General features: G+C 38.4%; 1 protein-coding gene across 4 annotated transcripts in view; it reads left to right on the plus strand.

The window, feature by feature from the left end:
• Positions 1-17,924, plus strand: part of SNX24 (sorting nexin 24) — a 159,588-nt gene that overhangs the window by 70,017 nt on the left and 71,647 nt on the right. For all 4 annotated transcript variants that reach the window (XR_001305311.2, XM_005652942.3, XM_003123872.6 and 1 more), the window contains exon 2: positions 9,982-10,065. Coding sequence is in view for 3 of the 4 variants with exons in the window: in XM_005652942.3 (XP_005652999.1) it covers positions 9,982-10,065 (84 nt within the window). In the remaining variant the exon portion in view is untranslated. The remainder of the gene's footprint in view (positions 1-9,981; positions 10,066-17,924) is intronic.

The following is a 17,924-nucleotide window of genomic DNA, read 5'->3' on the forward strand; positions in this document are numbered from 1 at the left end:
AGAGCTATCAGCATTCACATTTTATGGAAAATATAAGTCAAAGTTATATGATATTGAAACTAATGAAAAACTGTGTTAACCAATCAATATGTATGACCTGATGTGTTTGAATGCATTTTTTCCCTCACCCTGAATTGATTGATTGGTTTTGTGTCATAGACACGGCTGATGAGGAAAAGAAAAATGAAGACTTTTCATAATCAAATAATCAGTCAGGAAGCTGCAGCTAAAATTAGTCAGTAGTAGGGTTTATACTGAAAACCTGTAATTCTATAAATATCAATAAACTCAAGAAAATATTTCCATTACAACCAAGGAGATTTGAAACTAAAATGTTTAGCAGAGATTATGTCATTTTTAGGATAGCTGAAAAGTACTACATATACATGAAAAAAATTTCAACACTACATGAACATGTACAAGGAAAACTAAAATGGGAAGCTCATCCTAGAACCAGAAGTTAGTTGACAAGTTACTAATTTATTTTAAGCACAGTCATTCTAAGTGATATATCTGCATCTCTGTTTCTTGTCATCTTAGAAAATCTCTATGTCCCTCCAGTTAGAAATATGAACTGAGTTCAATCAACTTCTGTATTTCACTCCCTTCTTCTCCCTTCCACTCCATTTTCGCCTGTATATGATTTTAATTTCATCACTAAAATTAACATTATAATTTTATATTTGTCACTTTGTAACGTGAACCACTTTCCTTCATCCACCAATTTTTAAGCAGCGTCCTTTGCCAGTTTTGTAAGATGAAAAGATTTGGGCCCATTTCCTTCCCCATTCATCTCCTTTTTTCTGCTCGTTATGCCTTTTTTTGTTTTGTTTTGTTTTTTTACACTGACCAAAAATATTTAGTCTGTTGGGTAAAAGTAATTGTCTTCTGTGTTGTGTAGATTGATTCTAAAAGTTGAGTACAATAAATAACGTTCCCAATATTGTAATTATATGTATGTGTGTACAGACATTTATTTATGTTTTCACTGTGTAATCAAGTTTTTGGAACTGTGAGGAAAGAAATGTAGCCTTATAAATTACGAAGCCTGTACTGTTCAGTGAACAATGTTTCGAGGGTTGCTTTAAATGGGCACTCTTATTCTCTAAACTGTTCCACATCATGTTACATTTATTATGCTTTATATTTGGAAGTGCACATTGTATGTGGTTTTGTTTAGCTGGTTTTCTTGAAATTCTTAAGCACTTTTTTTTTTTCTTCCTTGACAGAAAAGTGAATGCTTTGACGCTATCACTAAAACCGTATTAATTATAACAGGTCTTAATCATACATATTTTCTTCTTGAAAGCATTCTTCTTGGAACCCTTTGGCTTCTTATTTTAATTAGAATACTTTTTAGGCTGCATAGCTGGCATTTTAGGATTCCCCCCCCCATTTTATCTTTAGATTAAATCCACAGTTTCTTGGCTTCTTTTCTGAATTCTTAAAAAAAAAAAAAAAAAACCAAGAAAACAACAACAAAAAACAACTTCAAAGAAAATTTCCCAAACATGTACACAGTACATAAAATTTCTTCCTCCTGCATATGTGACAAGAGCACTTTTCTGGTCTTCCTGGTGGAAGATTTGCCAGGATATGGAATTCTGGATTAAAGACCATTCACCATCAAACATCATTATTCACCACCAGAACAGGCATATGAAGCCAAAGATTTGAGCCTGGTTCTCTATGGACTTTTTTGGATTCTTTTGTCACTCTGTGTAATAAGCCACTTCACTGCCAACTGTAAACCCTTTTCTTTGTGGAGGAGAGCAGTTAGGCAGCTTGCGAGAAGGCTTTGAAGCCAGCGTGCTTCCTGCTAGAGAAGTTCTCAGCTTCTGAAAGTAGCAGCTGCCTTGTAAAGTTATCTTTCTGTGTATCATTTACTCCTTCCCTGGATCCAAGTCTTTGATGACAACAAAAACAATGGCTGGCTTTTTATATTACTGTATTTTTGAGTTCTTAAATTTTTCTTTTCTTTTTTTTTTTTTTTGGCTATGCCTGGGGCATGTGGAAGTTTCTAGGCCAGGGTTCGAACCCCCATCACAACAGCAACCAGAGCTACAGTCACTACATGACACCAGATCCTTAACCCACTGTGCCATGAGGGAACTCCTTGCGTTCTTCATTTTGATTTATCTTTCCATTGGCTGTTCTACATCTTTAATAATTTTTTTTTGGAAAGGATGTGTGAGTTATTTGTTTTCTGAGTTTGCTCACAACCAAGACTTCATTTTTGTTGCCTTTATATGTGAATAATAACTTGGATGATTATAAAATAATATTCCCCTAAAACTCTGAAGACATTGAATTGCTCTGCTTTTTGGAGGGGAGGCATTTAGTGTGGTGGAGAAGTTCGGGATCATCCTCATCTTTGTTCCTTCTTTTTTCCGTCAGTATATTGCCAGAGCTTTTTTTCTTCTTCTCTTTTTGTAATTTTTAAAAATCCAGAGTATTAGGTGGATTATTTTCCCTGGGAGACGGCAAACCCTTTTGCTCTTTCCAGCTTAGGAAACTTAGGTTGCTTTTGTCTTTGATTATTGCTCTGGCTTTAATTTTGTTTTTATTTTATTTTTTATTCTTTGAGCATGATTTTAGTCATTTAGTCCTTTTTGGCATCATGAATTTTTCTCTGCAAAGAAGAATCACATTAAAAAATATATGTACATACACATAAATTTAACCATGCCCACTCTATCCTCTAGTGGCAGTTATTTAGAGAATTGTTCTCTTTCCTTAAGCAGTGGTTTATTTGAAGCAATATATTTTCCTCTTAAATACATTAAATTTTTTTCTGAAATTTAGATGCTTTCAAAGATATTTTAAAAAATGTTATTGGAAGCTTCTCCACAACCAAAAATAGTATAAATAATAGTGCCTCTCAGTTTATCGATATGGCATCTTAATTAGAACAGAGGAAATTTGATTTAAGCATTCAGATTAGTAACAAATCAAAATTTTATGCTAGTTTTATTGAACTGTAAATTTACTTAGCATCAAATATAATAATATATCATTAGAGGCTCTCATCATCTTTGTTTAAAAAAAGAAACAACTCTGTGTAATGCAAATTAATGTCTTTGAAATCTTGGCCCTCAATGGGCACATAATAAATGACTGTTTTATTTTATTTTACTTTATTAAAAAAGTTTTTTTGTCCTTTTAGAGCTGCACCCACGGCCCATGGAGGTTCCCAGGCTAGGGGTCAAATCAGAGTTGTAGCTGCCAGCCTGTACCACAGCCACAGCAACGCCAGATCCCAGCTACGTCTGTGACCCACATCACAGCTCACGGCAATGCTGGATCCTTAACCCACTGAGTGAGGCCAGGTATTGAACCTGTGTCCTCATGGATGCCAGTCAGATTCATTTCCACTGAGCCATGACGGGAACTCCATAAATGACTGTTTTAGAGGTATAATTTTTTATAGTGGAATAACAACCTTTTATATTTTGTTTTTCTTGCTTAATTTCTATTCAAGGAGAATATGTCGATGTCTAGTCCAAAGTTAATGTTTGGTGCATCTCTCCGTATTACATATTTAATTTTTTCTTAAAAAAATAGGAAAAGTCCTATTTGACACTGATGGTGTATCTTCATATGTGTCTTAGATTCTTAGCATAATACTTCAGTAATCCAAACTACTAGGAAAACTGGACTTAAAAATTGATCGGTATAGGGAGTTCCCGTCGTGGCGCAGTGGTTAACGAATCCGACTAGGAATCATGAGGTTGCGGGTTTGATCCCTGGCCTTGCTCAGTGGGTTAACGATCCGGCATTGCCGTGAGCTGTGGTGTAGGTTGCAGATGCGACTCGGATCCCACGTTGCTGTGGCTCTGGCGTAGGCTGGCAGCTACAGCTCCGATTAGACCCCTAGCCTGGGAACCTCCATATGCCACGGGAGTGGCCCAAGAAATGGCAAAAAGACAAAAAAAAAAAAAAAATTTGATCAGTATATAGAATCCCCATCTGTATTTGGTAGGCACTTAAAAGTTATTTTTGGTGAGGAAAAACTTTTTTTTTGATTTGTTTGAAAGAGAATAACTTTGTTAAGGTATGAGCTTCTGTAAACAGATCATTCAACCTGGAATATGAGTTAAGTCCTTCTTTAGCATAAGTTTATTTTGTTTTTTAGATACATGCTTGAAAAAAAGTGGGTGTAAACCCAAATTTTTGAAGTATTTTATCGCTGACTTACATTAATTTCAGAGATATTACTGAAAAGGAAAAAAATCAGCTGTCACATGTAGTCAACACCACATTCACAGATTTAAATCTTCACTTTCAAGTGCTATTTCTTTTTCTTTTCAATTTGAATTCTAAGGACTTAATAATCTTCTTGAGACTGTGGCTGGAATTTAGTCACATGTACAATATAATTTCTGCTTTTTAAACAACTTAAAGGAAAGCTTTAATATGTTTATTTAGTCACATGAAACTTCCCTTGCTTTAAATAGAGGAATTTCTAGAAACCTCTGAGGGTAAGGGTGTTTGCAAGAGTGGAAGGCTAGAGAGTTAGGTCAGGTCTCTGTGTAATTTGATGTGAGGAAGTTGGAATGGAAGCTTATTCCACTATAAATACAGGTCAAAATATGCCCCATTAGTTCTCATTTTGTCATCAGATTATAGGATGACTAATAGCCAGTGTTGATCAGAATGGACCAGACATTCCATATCCTCTCGGTGGTAGGGTCATTCAGTCAGTACATTTGAGGGGGATGAATCTGGCAAAATGTTAGTCATTTATCCTGTGTATGTATGTGTATAAGTATATATACAGGAACAAGGATGACATATATCTCTCTATATAGGTAGATACAGTAATCATTTATATATAAATGTAAGTATACATGTAAATATATAAATATATTAAAATAGGTAGTGTAAAATACTGAATAACTTGATGTCTCCCTTAGCATCTTCTATTTTTCTTTTTCTTTTTCTTTTTCGGCTGCCCCTGTGGCATATGGAAGTTCCTGGGCCAGGGAATGAATCTGAGCTGGAGCTGCAACCTACCCCACAGCTGCAGCAACGCCGGATCTGAACCCACTAGGCTGGGGATGAAACTCCCCAGAGACAACACCAGGTCATTAACCCACTGCACCGCAGTGGCAACTCTCTATTTTAGGATCTTAATTAAATAAAGTATGATAACAATCATACATGGGAGTACTATGTGGTCAATAAAGAACAAAGTATGCCCAAAAGTACTGACTAATGAAGATGTCTGATATGTATTAAATCATTATTGTTTCTATCAACTTAGGAATTGAAGATTTCTTCAAATATATTTGTCTTTCTTCCCAACCTCTCTCCCCATCTCACCTTTACTGTGAAGACTCACCTTACTGCAAGATACATGCGTTTTAATGGTTGATGTTGTCCCATGGTTCACAGATGTGCTGTTGATTATTTTTTTTTTAAGTTTTTTCTCCTCTATTTTTAGACTGTTTCTATTGCTAAGGCATTAAATTCCCTTCTCTTTTTTCTGTAGTGTCTCACCTGCTATTAATCCCATCCAGTGCATTTTTTAAAAGCAACAGACATTTTTATTTTCCTCAGTAGGACCCAGGCCTGTTGACTAAATCTATTTGATATCTTCTAGTCAACCTTTCTTCTAGATTTTTAAACATAAGAATTTTCTTATAACAATTTTAATGCTTTTATCCACTAATTTTATCATCCATGTCATTTCTGGATTAGTTTGTATTGATTGTTTTTTCTTTTCGTTATGAGTTGAATTTTCATGCTTATTTTTGATTAGATGTGAGACTAGTACATGTTATCTTGTTGGGTGCAGAATATTTTCATGTTCCTCAATCTCAAGCTTCGTTCTGGCCTTTGGTTAAGTTACTGAGAAAGCGTTTGCTCTCTTCAGGTCTCGCTTTAAGCTCTGTTACTATGGACTAAAAGAACTTTTGGTCTGCAGCTATTTTAGCTCCACTACTGAGACAAGACCTTCTGAGCTCTCTAACAAATGTTTCACAACTTATGAGATTTTCTACCCTGGCTTTTGGGAACAGGCACTGTGTCCGGGTGTGTGTGAGCTCTGAGCACCATTCTCTCGAGTCTCTCTTCCTGGCCTTGGGTTTCCCAAGTTCCCCAGTCCCTGTGCGGATAAGGATTCAGCTGAATGCTCAGGCAGACCTCTGCCAGGTTGCAAGAGTTCCCTCTGTATGCGGCTCACACCTCTCCAGAACTGCCCTGGGAACCACCATAGCTTACCTTCATTCTCCCCTCCCTGTCCCTAACTCAGGGAACCTCATGGCTCTGCCTGGTTGACCTTAGGGGTCACTCTGTTTCCCATCTTGTATTCATGTCCAATGTCTTGAGAGCCATTTTTCCCACATATTTTGTCCTTTTTTTTTTTTTTTTTGCTTTTAAGGGTCATACCCACAGCAGCTAGAGGTTCCTAGACTAGGGGTCCCATCAGAGCTGTAGCTGCCAGCCACAGCCACAGCCACAGCTACACCAGATCCAAGCCATGTCTGCAACTTACACCATTAGCTCAGGGCAACGCTGGATCCTTAACTCACTGAGCAAGGCCAGGGATTGAACCGGAAACCTCATGGTTCCTAGTCGGATTCGTTTCTACTGTGCCACAATGCGAACTCCTTGTCCAGTTTTTTTCAGTTGTTTTAGTGGCGGGTAAATCTGCTCCCTGTTTGTCCATCTTGGCCAGAAGTGGAAATCACCTGCTCTAGGCTTTATCTTAAATTTAAAAAACGTATATACATATGTGTGTGTGTGTATGTGTATGTGTGTGTGTGTATGCACATATATGAGTGAAAACAAATAGTCCTTGTCCACCCGCCCTCAATCTGAAATTCCAGAGCAGCCACATTCGACTCAGGTACACACTTTTTCTTGATATTTCCCTCTAGATTTTGTTCCTTCCCTTGCCTCTCTGCCCACACTGTCTAAAAGAGCACCCATGTCTGACTCTGTCTCATTACCCTGCTGCGTTCTTTACTGCACTTTCTGTTGCTTGACTTCATCATATTTATTTCATGTTAATGGTTGGCCTCCCTCACCAGAAGGGACATATGCTCCCTGATGCACATTCACTGCTGAAACCTTAGAGCTTAGGACAACTCCTGGGCACCTTGTCGTTCTGCAGGAAATATCTGTGAAATAACTAAACAAGTGAATGCCAGCTCCTGTGCTGCATGCTTTCCAAACCTTGTCCAGTGCTGCCCCCACCTTAAAGGTGGGTAACTACTGCTAGCAGTTAGCCAAGAAAGCAAAGAGGGGAAGGGCAGCAGTGACCACGTGTATCAGAAACTGCCCCCCACCCATGCCAAAAAAAAAATGTTTGCTGTGGCTAGGACTTCCAAAACTATATTGCATAAAAGTGGTGAGAGTGAACATCTTTGTCTTGTTCCTGATCGTAGAGGAAATGCTTTTAGCTTTTCACCGTAAAAGTGATGTTAGCTGTAGGTTTGTCATATATGGCTTTTATTATGTCGAAGTAGGTTCCCCTCCATGCCCTCTTTCTAGAGGAATTTTTCTTTTTAATCATAAATGGGTCTTGAATTTTGTCAGAAGCTTTATCTGCATCTATTGAGAGGATCGCATTTTTTTTTCCCCTTCAGTTTGTTAATGTGGTGTGTCACACTGATTGATTTGCAGATATTGAAGAATCCTTGCCTCCCTGGGATAAATCCCACTTGATCATGAGGTATAGTCCTTTTAGTGTATTGTTGGATTTGATTTGCTAGTATTTTGCTGAGAATTTTTGCATCTATACTTATCAATGATATTGGCCTCTCATTTTCTTTTTTGCTGTTGTGTCTTTGTCTGGTTTTGCTCTCAGGGTGATGGTGGCCTCATAGAATGAGATTGGGAGTATTCCTTCCTCTGCAATTTTTTGGAATAATTTCAGAAGAGTTGTTGTTAACGCTTCTTTCAATGGTTGATAGAATTCACCCGTGGAACCATCTAATTCTGGACTTGTGTTTGTTAGAAGTTTTTTAAATTTAGGAAAATAAGACTTACGAAATTGACTCCATTTCTCACTTCATATTGTCATGAAAATTCTGATTAAGCAATTTCCTTTCCAGGGTGTTTTCCCAGAATTTAAAAGAAAAAAGTCTTAACGCTAGTTTTTAAATGGCAGCATGAAAAAATTAGAATTAAATTTTATCACTTTTCTCTGTGTGTGTCTGTGTGTGTGTATGTACCCCTGCCCCCCAAAAGACTGTGAGAAGTAACTGTGGAATTTGGTAATGGAGCCATCTGGTCGATAGAGGAATGACATTCCACGAGGCAGCCGCTGTGTAATGTGTCTTATCCGTGGCCTTCAAGAGGGGGCACCTGAGGAGTGACCTAGTAGGCTGAACCTTCCTGAGTCTTCATCTTTCTCCTTCTTCTGTGGATTCCGCAGCAAGCGCGCCAATTAAAGCGGTGGTTTTTGTGATGAAGTCTCAAGTCACTGCCCTCAGAGCATAACTTCCTTTATTCCATGAAGCTCAGCAGATGGAAACTACTTTCCTTGCTCCCACATTGTCCTGATTTAAATCTGGGACCTGACACTAAAAAGGCGGCTCTGTATTCTATTAACCAAGCCCCCAAAGTGAGGCTGTGCTACTTTTGTTTGTATTTCTCAGGGTGCTTTCCTCATTGTATTCCTGGCTTTGAAGGGTCTTTGAAGAAGAAAAAATTTTCTTTAGCGAATTAGTCAATGGAATTTTTTTTTTCTAAAAATTTATGTGGGCGTTTGAAACATTTGCATCTGTTCTTAGAAGAAAATATTTTCACTAACTCACCAAAGAAAAGTGTTTTTAAGGGGGATTTCTTGGGGGGAAAAAAAAAAACAGTTGATTAAATTGGTGGACATTTACCACTTATTTCATAAAAGCAGGTTTCTTCAACTGAGTCTTGGAACAGAATGTTTTGTTTCTCATTTGAAGAAGTACAAACATACGAACACATTTTACGTTTGATGACATCATTTCTGGCTTTTCCAAAAAAAGTCATATTTACATATGAGGCAGGAATACAGAGCCATAGAGATCTATTTTCAAAATGAAGGTGTGCGATTAAGGAGTTCTTCTTAGGGTTAAAGGAAGCAGGCTTTTAACATGGTTTACTGTCATGTGACCTCAGAAGGGCTGGGCAACCAGGCTTCCCAAGTCATGGAACAATTCTCCTTCATCTTGGCAAGGACAGACTCTCGCTCGGCAAAACAGGAGTCAAAACTCTTGGAAGAAACAGAGCACCTTCTCTTCAGCTGCTGCCACGCAGCCTCCCCCTGCCCACCTACGCATTGTGTCCTCATGAGCATTTCACCATATTTCTCATCCCTTGTTCCCAGTCTTGACCCCCCGACCTAAGAATCAAGAAAGTGTCATGTTAGTGCCTACTAATTAGAGCACCCAGAGAGCCCTTCCATCTGGCCTTTCAACCTTCTGGAGGTGGGAGCACAAGCTGTCACTCGTATCATGCAGGGAAAATGAACCTTTACTACATTTTCCCTATTTTGCAAACAGCAGAATAAGCCCAGCTGAGACTGGAGATGAATATGCAGGTGAGGAAGAAATTAACCTAAAACGTACCACTGTTTGTCTGATTGTCTTAGAGGTGACACAGCGCTGCCATCATTGAAAAGCCCATAATAGAACACGATTTCTGCCACGCTGTCACTATAGCATCACGGTCTTATTTCACTGCCATCCTTTGCGTTTGGTGAAATAATTTTAAGCGAGGAATGTTCTCTGATTAAAAAGTTAAGGAGCATTTTAACACATTGAAGTTGCCACTGTTTTTAGACACGTTTGCAAGGATACTGCTGTTTATTAGCGTTTGGCTAGAGGGCTCATTAATCAGAGCTGTTGGGCCAGGGTCTCCTGAGCCTTCTGGGTTTTGGGGGATCAGCTACTGTAATTAAAGGGATGAAATATATCATGGTCACAAACTTACCTCATCAGACAATTGAGGGGTTTGACCTGGTGGGATTAATCTTTTTAATTTTTTCCTTAGGTGTTTAAGATAGAAGTGCTAATGAACGGAAGAAAACATTTTGTCGAAAAGAGGTACAGCGAATTCCATGCCCTGCACAAAAAGGTAACTTTTCCAACTCTTTTCTCTGTATGGCAGATAGAATTACATTAGGACTACATTCTGTGGTTCCTAAGAGCTTTAATAGTTCTTGGAACAGTATGATTGCTTTTATCATGAAGTAAATTTCCTTTTAAAATGGTTCAGTCCTTTCAAGGTGGGCTTTCTGTTAAGATTTTTTGCATAATTAGATGTGCAAGGCAGACTGTTTGTACAGTGCTGGGTACTGTAGTTTCAGAAAGAATAAGACCCAGCCTCTGATAAATCCATAAAATACAATTCATGTGCTTTTCAAAAAGGGGGGGGAAATGATCATTTTATAGGAATAAATATATTAAAATCAACTTAACACTTACATATACCTGAAAAGATAATACGCTTGTCACATGTGTTCAGGGACTGTTTGAAGGTTATGTAAAGAGGGCTTATAGCTTTCTTCTGATTCTGAAGGCCACTTTACAAGATTGGTGTTTCAGTTCTCAGATCCATTTCATTAAAAGTCTTTGATAAGAGAAACAAGAGTGCAAAAGGAATAGCTGAGTTTTTGGAGAAACGGTCAGTAAAGAATAGAAGAGAGAATTTTTTTATTTTCTACCAAAATGTAATGTGCCTGTGGCATACAGAAGTTCCTGGGCCAGAGGTTGAACCCATACCACAGCAGTGATGATGCCAGATCCTTAACCTGGTGAGCCACCAGGAAACTTCTGCAGTACAATTTCTTTTGTTACTTTGTTAGGTAAGAAGTTAGATGGTAAGATACTGAGTATGTTCAGAAAATCCGTTCTTTTAATTTCATTAAGCATCTTATGTTTTCTGGGAAATACCAGTGCATAAATGATATGATAGTATGCTCACTCTGTATTAAAGGCTCTTTAGCATTTTTTTAAAAAAATTAAATTTTCCCACTTGTTCATAGGCGAGCAGAGTATTGAGTAAAAAACTTTTAACAGGTTATATTGAGAAGTGAGTGAGTCTGTTTCCCTCTGTTTTCTTTTAAAGAGGAGCTGTCAGTTAACTGGACACTTTTCCATTAGAATGGAAAGTGATAATGGGTGATAATTAATATGATTAATTAATAATGATATTAAGGGATAATTTACATTGAATTTTCCAATTAAAACTGTGTTACATCCAGGTTTACTTCCATAAGAAGCAACACAGGTGAGCACTGTTTTAGGTTGAGTGCTGCCACCTAACTTTACAAGAACTGCTCCCCTGCCCCCGGCCCCTCACCTCCCCTACTGCCCAGGGATCTCAGAGGGAAACAAACTTGGGGGCTGGGTCTCACTTCCTTCTCAAAGAATTCTGGTTTTGTTTACTTGTTTTTCAAGAAAGCAGATTCTAGAGAGATGTCTGCTGGGTCCCTCATAAAACCAGTTCGCACAGTGAGAGTAAGACCAGAATTCTTCCCCCTGCCCAGCCTCTGGTGTCCAGAGCTTAGACCAGGGAGCCTGTCACATGCAAGCCTCCTTCCTAACCTGCCAGGTCTCCATGACCCCGACACAGCCCAGCTGTCCCTGCCAGATACTTGGGGGACCAACCCCACCCCAGGCACAGCTGGGTGACTGCCAATTAGGCCTGCCCGGAGCAAGAGGCAGCCCCTGCTGCCTAAGAGTGGAGAGATGGGTCACTCAACTCTCTGCTCTAATACAATTTATTTTCTGCTGCAGAGAAGGACCCTCTCCCCAGTGATTGTAGGCTCTTCTTAGATTCTCACAGTCAGAAAAAAATTCCCGGATTTTCTAGGACTCTTCTCTCAGTTTCCGCAGTTAGCTGTTCTTAAAATTATATTGTCAGGACTACTAGGGTTAAGAGAGTAGAAATTCTCAAATCTCTCAATTTTGCATTTTTTTGGCAACCTTGTCAAAACATCCTTGTAGGAACTTAGAGGAAAAAAATGACATCGTGGGTCAGAGTTTTAGTTGGGAGAAATTAAATCTTATTATAGAGCAGAAAGTGGCTGCTAGAAGTCTCCTTACTTTGTCCCATTTTAATTGTATTAGGTTTGGCAAAAATTAAGTTCAGATAAAGGCAGGGTATAAAAATAAATCTAAACCTATTATCTTGACTCTTAAGTTTTTGTGTTAGGAGGATTGAAATGGGCAAAAAAAAACTATTAATCAGAATACACAAGCTTTGCAGATTACTGCTGCCATGTTGTACAATTTTACCCTCTTATTAAAATTGTGGTACCCCAGTTTCTGTATTTGAATTTTGTGATATGCCTTAAACGTTCTATTTTTACATAAAAGAAGTTGTTGCGTTTAAATGTGGTTCAGTCTAGTCTCATTTAATTTTCTTGAATATTCAACTATTTCTATAGTGGTTGTAGTTTGCTCTGATGCCCAGTGTCCTGATTTCTCTCACACTTTACACTGTATTTTTCACTTGTTAAAAGCGTTTAGCCAGTGTCCCTGAGTTAATTGTAAAATAATACATGAACTATTAACAAACACTTAGCACCTTTAAAATGATAAATGCATGGCACACCTCCCTGTACCACAAACACACAAAAATGCCTCCTGGCTGACTGTCAGGCTCTTTCTTCTTGAGGCAGAAACTAAACCCACTACCCATTGGGCAGTTATCTGGTTGTCTGTACAAAGTTTTTATGATTATTAATACTCCCAAGCTTTTATAATTTTTGATATTCAAGTATGATAACACTATTCTAATCATCTGTACTTTTCTTAGGATTTCTTTTTAATTTTTGGAAAAATTCAGGAGTTGGCTTTTTCCCCTGCGTATGCTTTATTTTTCTTCCTCTCAAGTACGCTTAGTTTTTTAGATTATCATGTTTGGGGACAGGAGAAATAACTCATTATTACCCATGTATATTTCTACTGTGCTAATACAGTTGCTATTTTCCTTCTTTTCTTTTCTGGCATTTTATTTATTTACTTTTTTATTTTTTGCTTTTTAGGGCCCCCCACCCACTGCATATGGAGATTCCCAGGCTAGGGGTCGAACTGGAGCTACAGCTACCAGCCTACGCCATAGCCATAGCAACACCAGATCCTGGCCGCGTCTTTGACCTACACCACAGCTCATGGCAATGCCAGATCCTCAACCCACCGAGCATGGCCAGGGATTGAACCCTCAAACTTACGGTTCCTCATTGGATTCATTTCCACTGTGCCATGAAAGAAACTCCCTTTTCTTGCATTTTAAAAGGAAACAAATTCTGTGCTCACTGGGTTGCCTCATGCTGATAATGATGATGTAGAAGTTAAGAGTGGAAGCTCTGAGCTCAGCATGTTCCTGAGCCTGCCTTTACCTCTTAAATCTTTGGAGCAAGTTATGTGGTCTTTGCATGCCTCAGGTTCCCCATTTTTATTTTGGGAACAGCGAGAATGGGAAGTTCATGGGATTGTTTTATGCATCGCATGGTCAGCTTCTGATAACTGAGAGCCTTCATTCCATATAATTTTTATTTCTGTTTTCAAAACTGTTTCCTTTAAGCTAGATGACACACAAACCATTCTCTGTCAGAATATGGATACTGGTACAGCTCTAGGTATATATTGCCAAATTACTTGTTTTCCAAGAATGTTATAGCAGGTTTGTAATCCAACCAGCAAATGTGAAAGTATCTCATCAACTTTGACTATTACCCCCCTACTCCAAAAGATATTTATTTAGCAAGCTATGTATATTGTATATTGCCTTGTTTCTCCTTTTTTTTTTTTTTTTTTTTTTTTTGGCTGCCCTGTGGCATACAGAGTTCTCGGGCCAGGGATCACATCCCAGCTGCAGTTGTAACCTAAGCCACAGTTGTGACAATGCAAATCCTTAACCTACTGTGCCAGGCCGAGGATCGAACCTGCATCCCAACACTCCCAAGAGACTGCCAATCCCTCTTATGGGAACTCTTGCCTTACTTCTCTTTTAAATTGGTATTTCTTAAGTTTGTTCATAATTGTAGTTCCTCTCTTTGGAATTCTGCTTGGGTCTCAGTCAGTTTTGCTCATTATTTTGCATGGCCTATTAATAAAATTTTAGCCATTTGACGAAACTACTTTTCATCAAAGACTTTTTTTTTTAATTTTGGCTAAGGTATCCATTTTGATTTATAAAGGTTTCACATTTTTGTGATCTCAAATATGTCAGTTTTCACTCTTTCAGACTTTATGTAAGATTAGTTTTTCTCCCAGAGCTCTGAAAGTATTTGATTGCACTTTCTTTTAATTTTTTTCTAGATTGGTAATTTTTAGGGTGTGAACTTTGGATGACCTGAATCCAAACAGTGTTTATTAAAGTGCAGATTCCTGGGTACCACCAGGCTTGCTGATTCAGGATCTTTGTGATGGAGCCCTGTAATCTACATGTTAAACCAGCATCTCAGGTGATCTTAACTCCTGTTGAAGCTTGAGAATGCCTATTGTGTCATTATAATTTTAAAGGCATCTCTTAAACACAACTCTCCTCACCTTCTCCACCCCCCACCCCCATCACACACACTGAAGCCACAAGTTTTGCTACCTTGGAAGTGTTTCCTGCCTGTCTCTTATCTTTCATTTCCAGTGTATCAGCAAGCCTTTTCATTCTTTCAAACTTCTCTAATATGCAAAACTTCTGCCGTCTGAGTCCATAGTCTTGCTATTTCATCTAAGTATTTCCTTAACTTTTATGATCTTTGTCTTCTTATTCATTTTCTGGTGCAGACAGTTTTCTTTTTTTTTTTTTTTTTATTTTCCCACTGTACAGCAAGGGGGTCAGGTTATCCTTACATGTATACATTACAATTATATTTTTCCCCCACCCTTTCTTCTGTTGCAACATGAGTATCTAGACAAAGTTCTCAATGCTATTCAGCAGGATCTCCTTGTAAATCTATTCTAAGTTGTGTCTGATAAGCCCAAGCTCCCGAGCAGACAGTTTTCTTAGAGCACTATTTTCATCTACATTTTTTGGGTCTGTCTTGTCTACCGGATCATAGCCATGGACTCTCAAGAACAATCGCCTTAAATTGTGCGTTAGTTTTCTGTTGTGACACAGTATCACACGTGTAGTGGCTTAAGACAACTCACATTTGTTACCTTCCTCTGCGTTCCTTCTAGGGGCTTTAGGAGAGAATCAGTTTCCTGGCCTTTTCTAGCTTATAGAGGTGGCCACTGTGCTGGCTCTTGGCCGCCTTCTGTCTTGAAAGCCAGCAGCCACATCACTCTAACATCTGCTCCCATCATCACATCTCCGGTTCTCACATCTCCTCTCTCTGACTTGAGCACTTTTGCGTCCTCCTTGGCATTGCCGTGGGGCTACCTGGATAATCCAGGATCCTTTTCCCATCTCAGGATACGTGATTTACTCACGCCTGTGAGGTAATGCTTTAACATATTTCAAGGATGAGGATGTGGACATTTTGGGAGGACTGTGATTCTGTCTACCACAAACCCTTTTGCAGGATGGCTTTATTTCTCACTGCTTCTCCTAAGAAATTGTTAGTAACAGCCAAGCCAGTCTTCCCTGTCACCCCAGTGTATGAAAAACACTGCCTCACTGTCTTTTCCATGCTCAGTGTCCTTCCTCCTGTGGGCTCATCTATTCAAACAAAACTAAAACATTTCAAGTTCTTCTTCCATGTGAGTTTCTTTTATTCCCAAATCTCTTTGTTCTGGAACCTTCTTTTCCATTTAGAGGAGAGATTTCTACTTAAAAACATCTAAGATACAATTAACTCTTAGATATCCCTAAGTTTTGCCGAATTAGAATATGCATTTTTATTTATTTATTTTAATATGATTTTTATTTTTCTGTTATAGTTGATTTAGTGTTCTGTCAATTTCTACTGTACAGCAAAGTGACCCAGTTATTCATTCTTTTTCTCACGTTATCCTCCATCACGTTCCATCACTAGTGACCAAATATAGTTCCCTGTGCTATGCAGTAGGATCTCATTGCTTTTCCACTCCAAATGCAATAGTCTGCATCTACTAACCCCAGACTCACAGTCCATCCCACTCCATCCTCCTCCCCCTTGGCAACCACAAATCTGTTCTCCAAGTCTCTGAGTTTCTTTTCTGTGGAAAGTTTCATTCCTGTCATATATTAGATTCCGAATATAAGTGATATTATATGGTTTTTGTCTTTCTCTTTCTGACTTACTTCACTTAGTAAGAGAGTCTCAAGTTCTATTCATGTGGCTGCAAATGGCATTATTTTGTTCTTTTTTATGGTTGAGTAGTATTCCACTGTGTATATATACCCCATCTTCTTATTTCATTCATCTGTCGATGGACATTTATGTTGTTTCCATGTCTTGGCTGTTGTTAGTAGTGCTGCAATGAACATACAAGTACATGTATCTTTTTCAATGAAAGTTTTGTCTGGATATATTCCAGACTGAAGTGGGATTGCTGGGTCATGTGGTAGTTCTATATTTAGTTTTCCGAAGTACCTCCATACTGTTTTCCACAGTGGTTGTACCAGTTTACATTCCCACCAACAGTGTAGGAGGGTTCCCTTATCTCCACACCCTCTCTAACATTTCTTATTTGTTGACTTATTAATGATGGCCATTCTGACTGGCATGAGATGGTACCTCATAGTAGTTTTGATTTGCATTTTCCTAATAATTAGTGATGCTGAGCATTTTTTCATGTGCCTGTTGGCCATCCATATGTCTTCTTTGGCGAAATGTCTTTTCAAATCTTCTGCCCATTTTTCAATTGGTTTTTTGGGTTTTTTGCTGTTGAGTTGTATATTTTAGAGATTAAACCCTTGTCAGTTGCATTATTTTCTCCCATTTCATAGGTTGTCTTTTTGTTTTTTGTTTTTTTTTTTGTTGTTGTTGTTTGTTTGTTTGTTTGTTTTTTTTAGTGGTTTGCTTGACTGTGCAAGAGCTTGTGAGTAGAATATGCATTTTTAAAAACTAGGGACCATGTCCTTAGCTAGACATATCCTGGTGATCATTTTGAAATGTATAGAAATTTCAAGTCCCTGTGTGTGTGATATATCATCAGGAACTAACATAGTGTCATAAGTCAATCATACTTCAAAAACAAACAAACAAACTCATAGAAAAAGAGATTAGATTTGTGGTTACCAGTGGTGCGGGGTAGGGAGAGGTAGAATTGAATGAAGGTTTTAGTCAAGAGATAAAAACTTGCAGATATAAGATAAATAAGTACTCAGAATCTAATAAGGATGTAACATGCTAAATATAAACACTGCTGTATGTTATATATGAAAGAGAGTAAATCCTAACAGTTCTCATCACAAGGAAAAAAATTTTTTCTGTTTCTTTAATTTTGTGTCATGAGTTGAATGGTCACTAAACTTACTGTGGTAATCATTTCCTGATGTATGTAAGTGAAATCATTATGCTGTACACCTTAACCTGCACTAGAAGGAAAAAAATAAATAAAAGTAGGAACCACGTCATATGCTTTGTATCTTCTTCACTGTCTCTGAATGTTGGGCATATATTACGCATTAAATAAGTATTTGGCAATGGGCTGTGTGGAGAACAGTAGGTGTATGTATGAATAACTGGAGGAATAAGAATAGTTTGCCTTGTGAGGGTTAAATTCATTGAAAATCTAACCCCCTATTATCCTTGCCCCTGTTTGATGGCTCTGCTAGTACCAGGCAGGAAAACTCTACCATCACCCTGAAACCAATACAAATCCCCATCCTGTTCTCTTCTGGTTGCTCTTGTATCCTTAAAAAAAAAAAAGTCAGAGGATGCTCTTCTTATAGCTCAGGCCAAGGCTGTGACAGGGTAAGAGCTTTCTCCACGCACTTCCCAAAACATAAGCTGCATTCACTGCAGCTAAGGAACTCTCCCTGTCAGTGGACGTCCTTGAAAGCAACTTCACCTCCTAGGCTCACATCCCCAGTGTACAGAGGAAGACTTCGCTGCC

The sequence above is a fragment of the Sus scrofa genome, chromosome 2 (assembly GCF_000003025.6).
Source record: "Sus scrofa isolate TJ Tabasco breed Duroc chromosome 2, Sscrofa11.1, whole genome shotgun sequence".
Classification (NCBI taxonomy): domain Eukaryota; kingdom Metazoa; phylum Chordata; class Mammalia; order Artiodactyla; family Suidae; genus Sus; species Sus scrofa.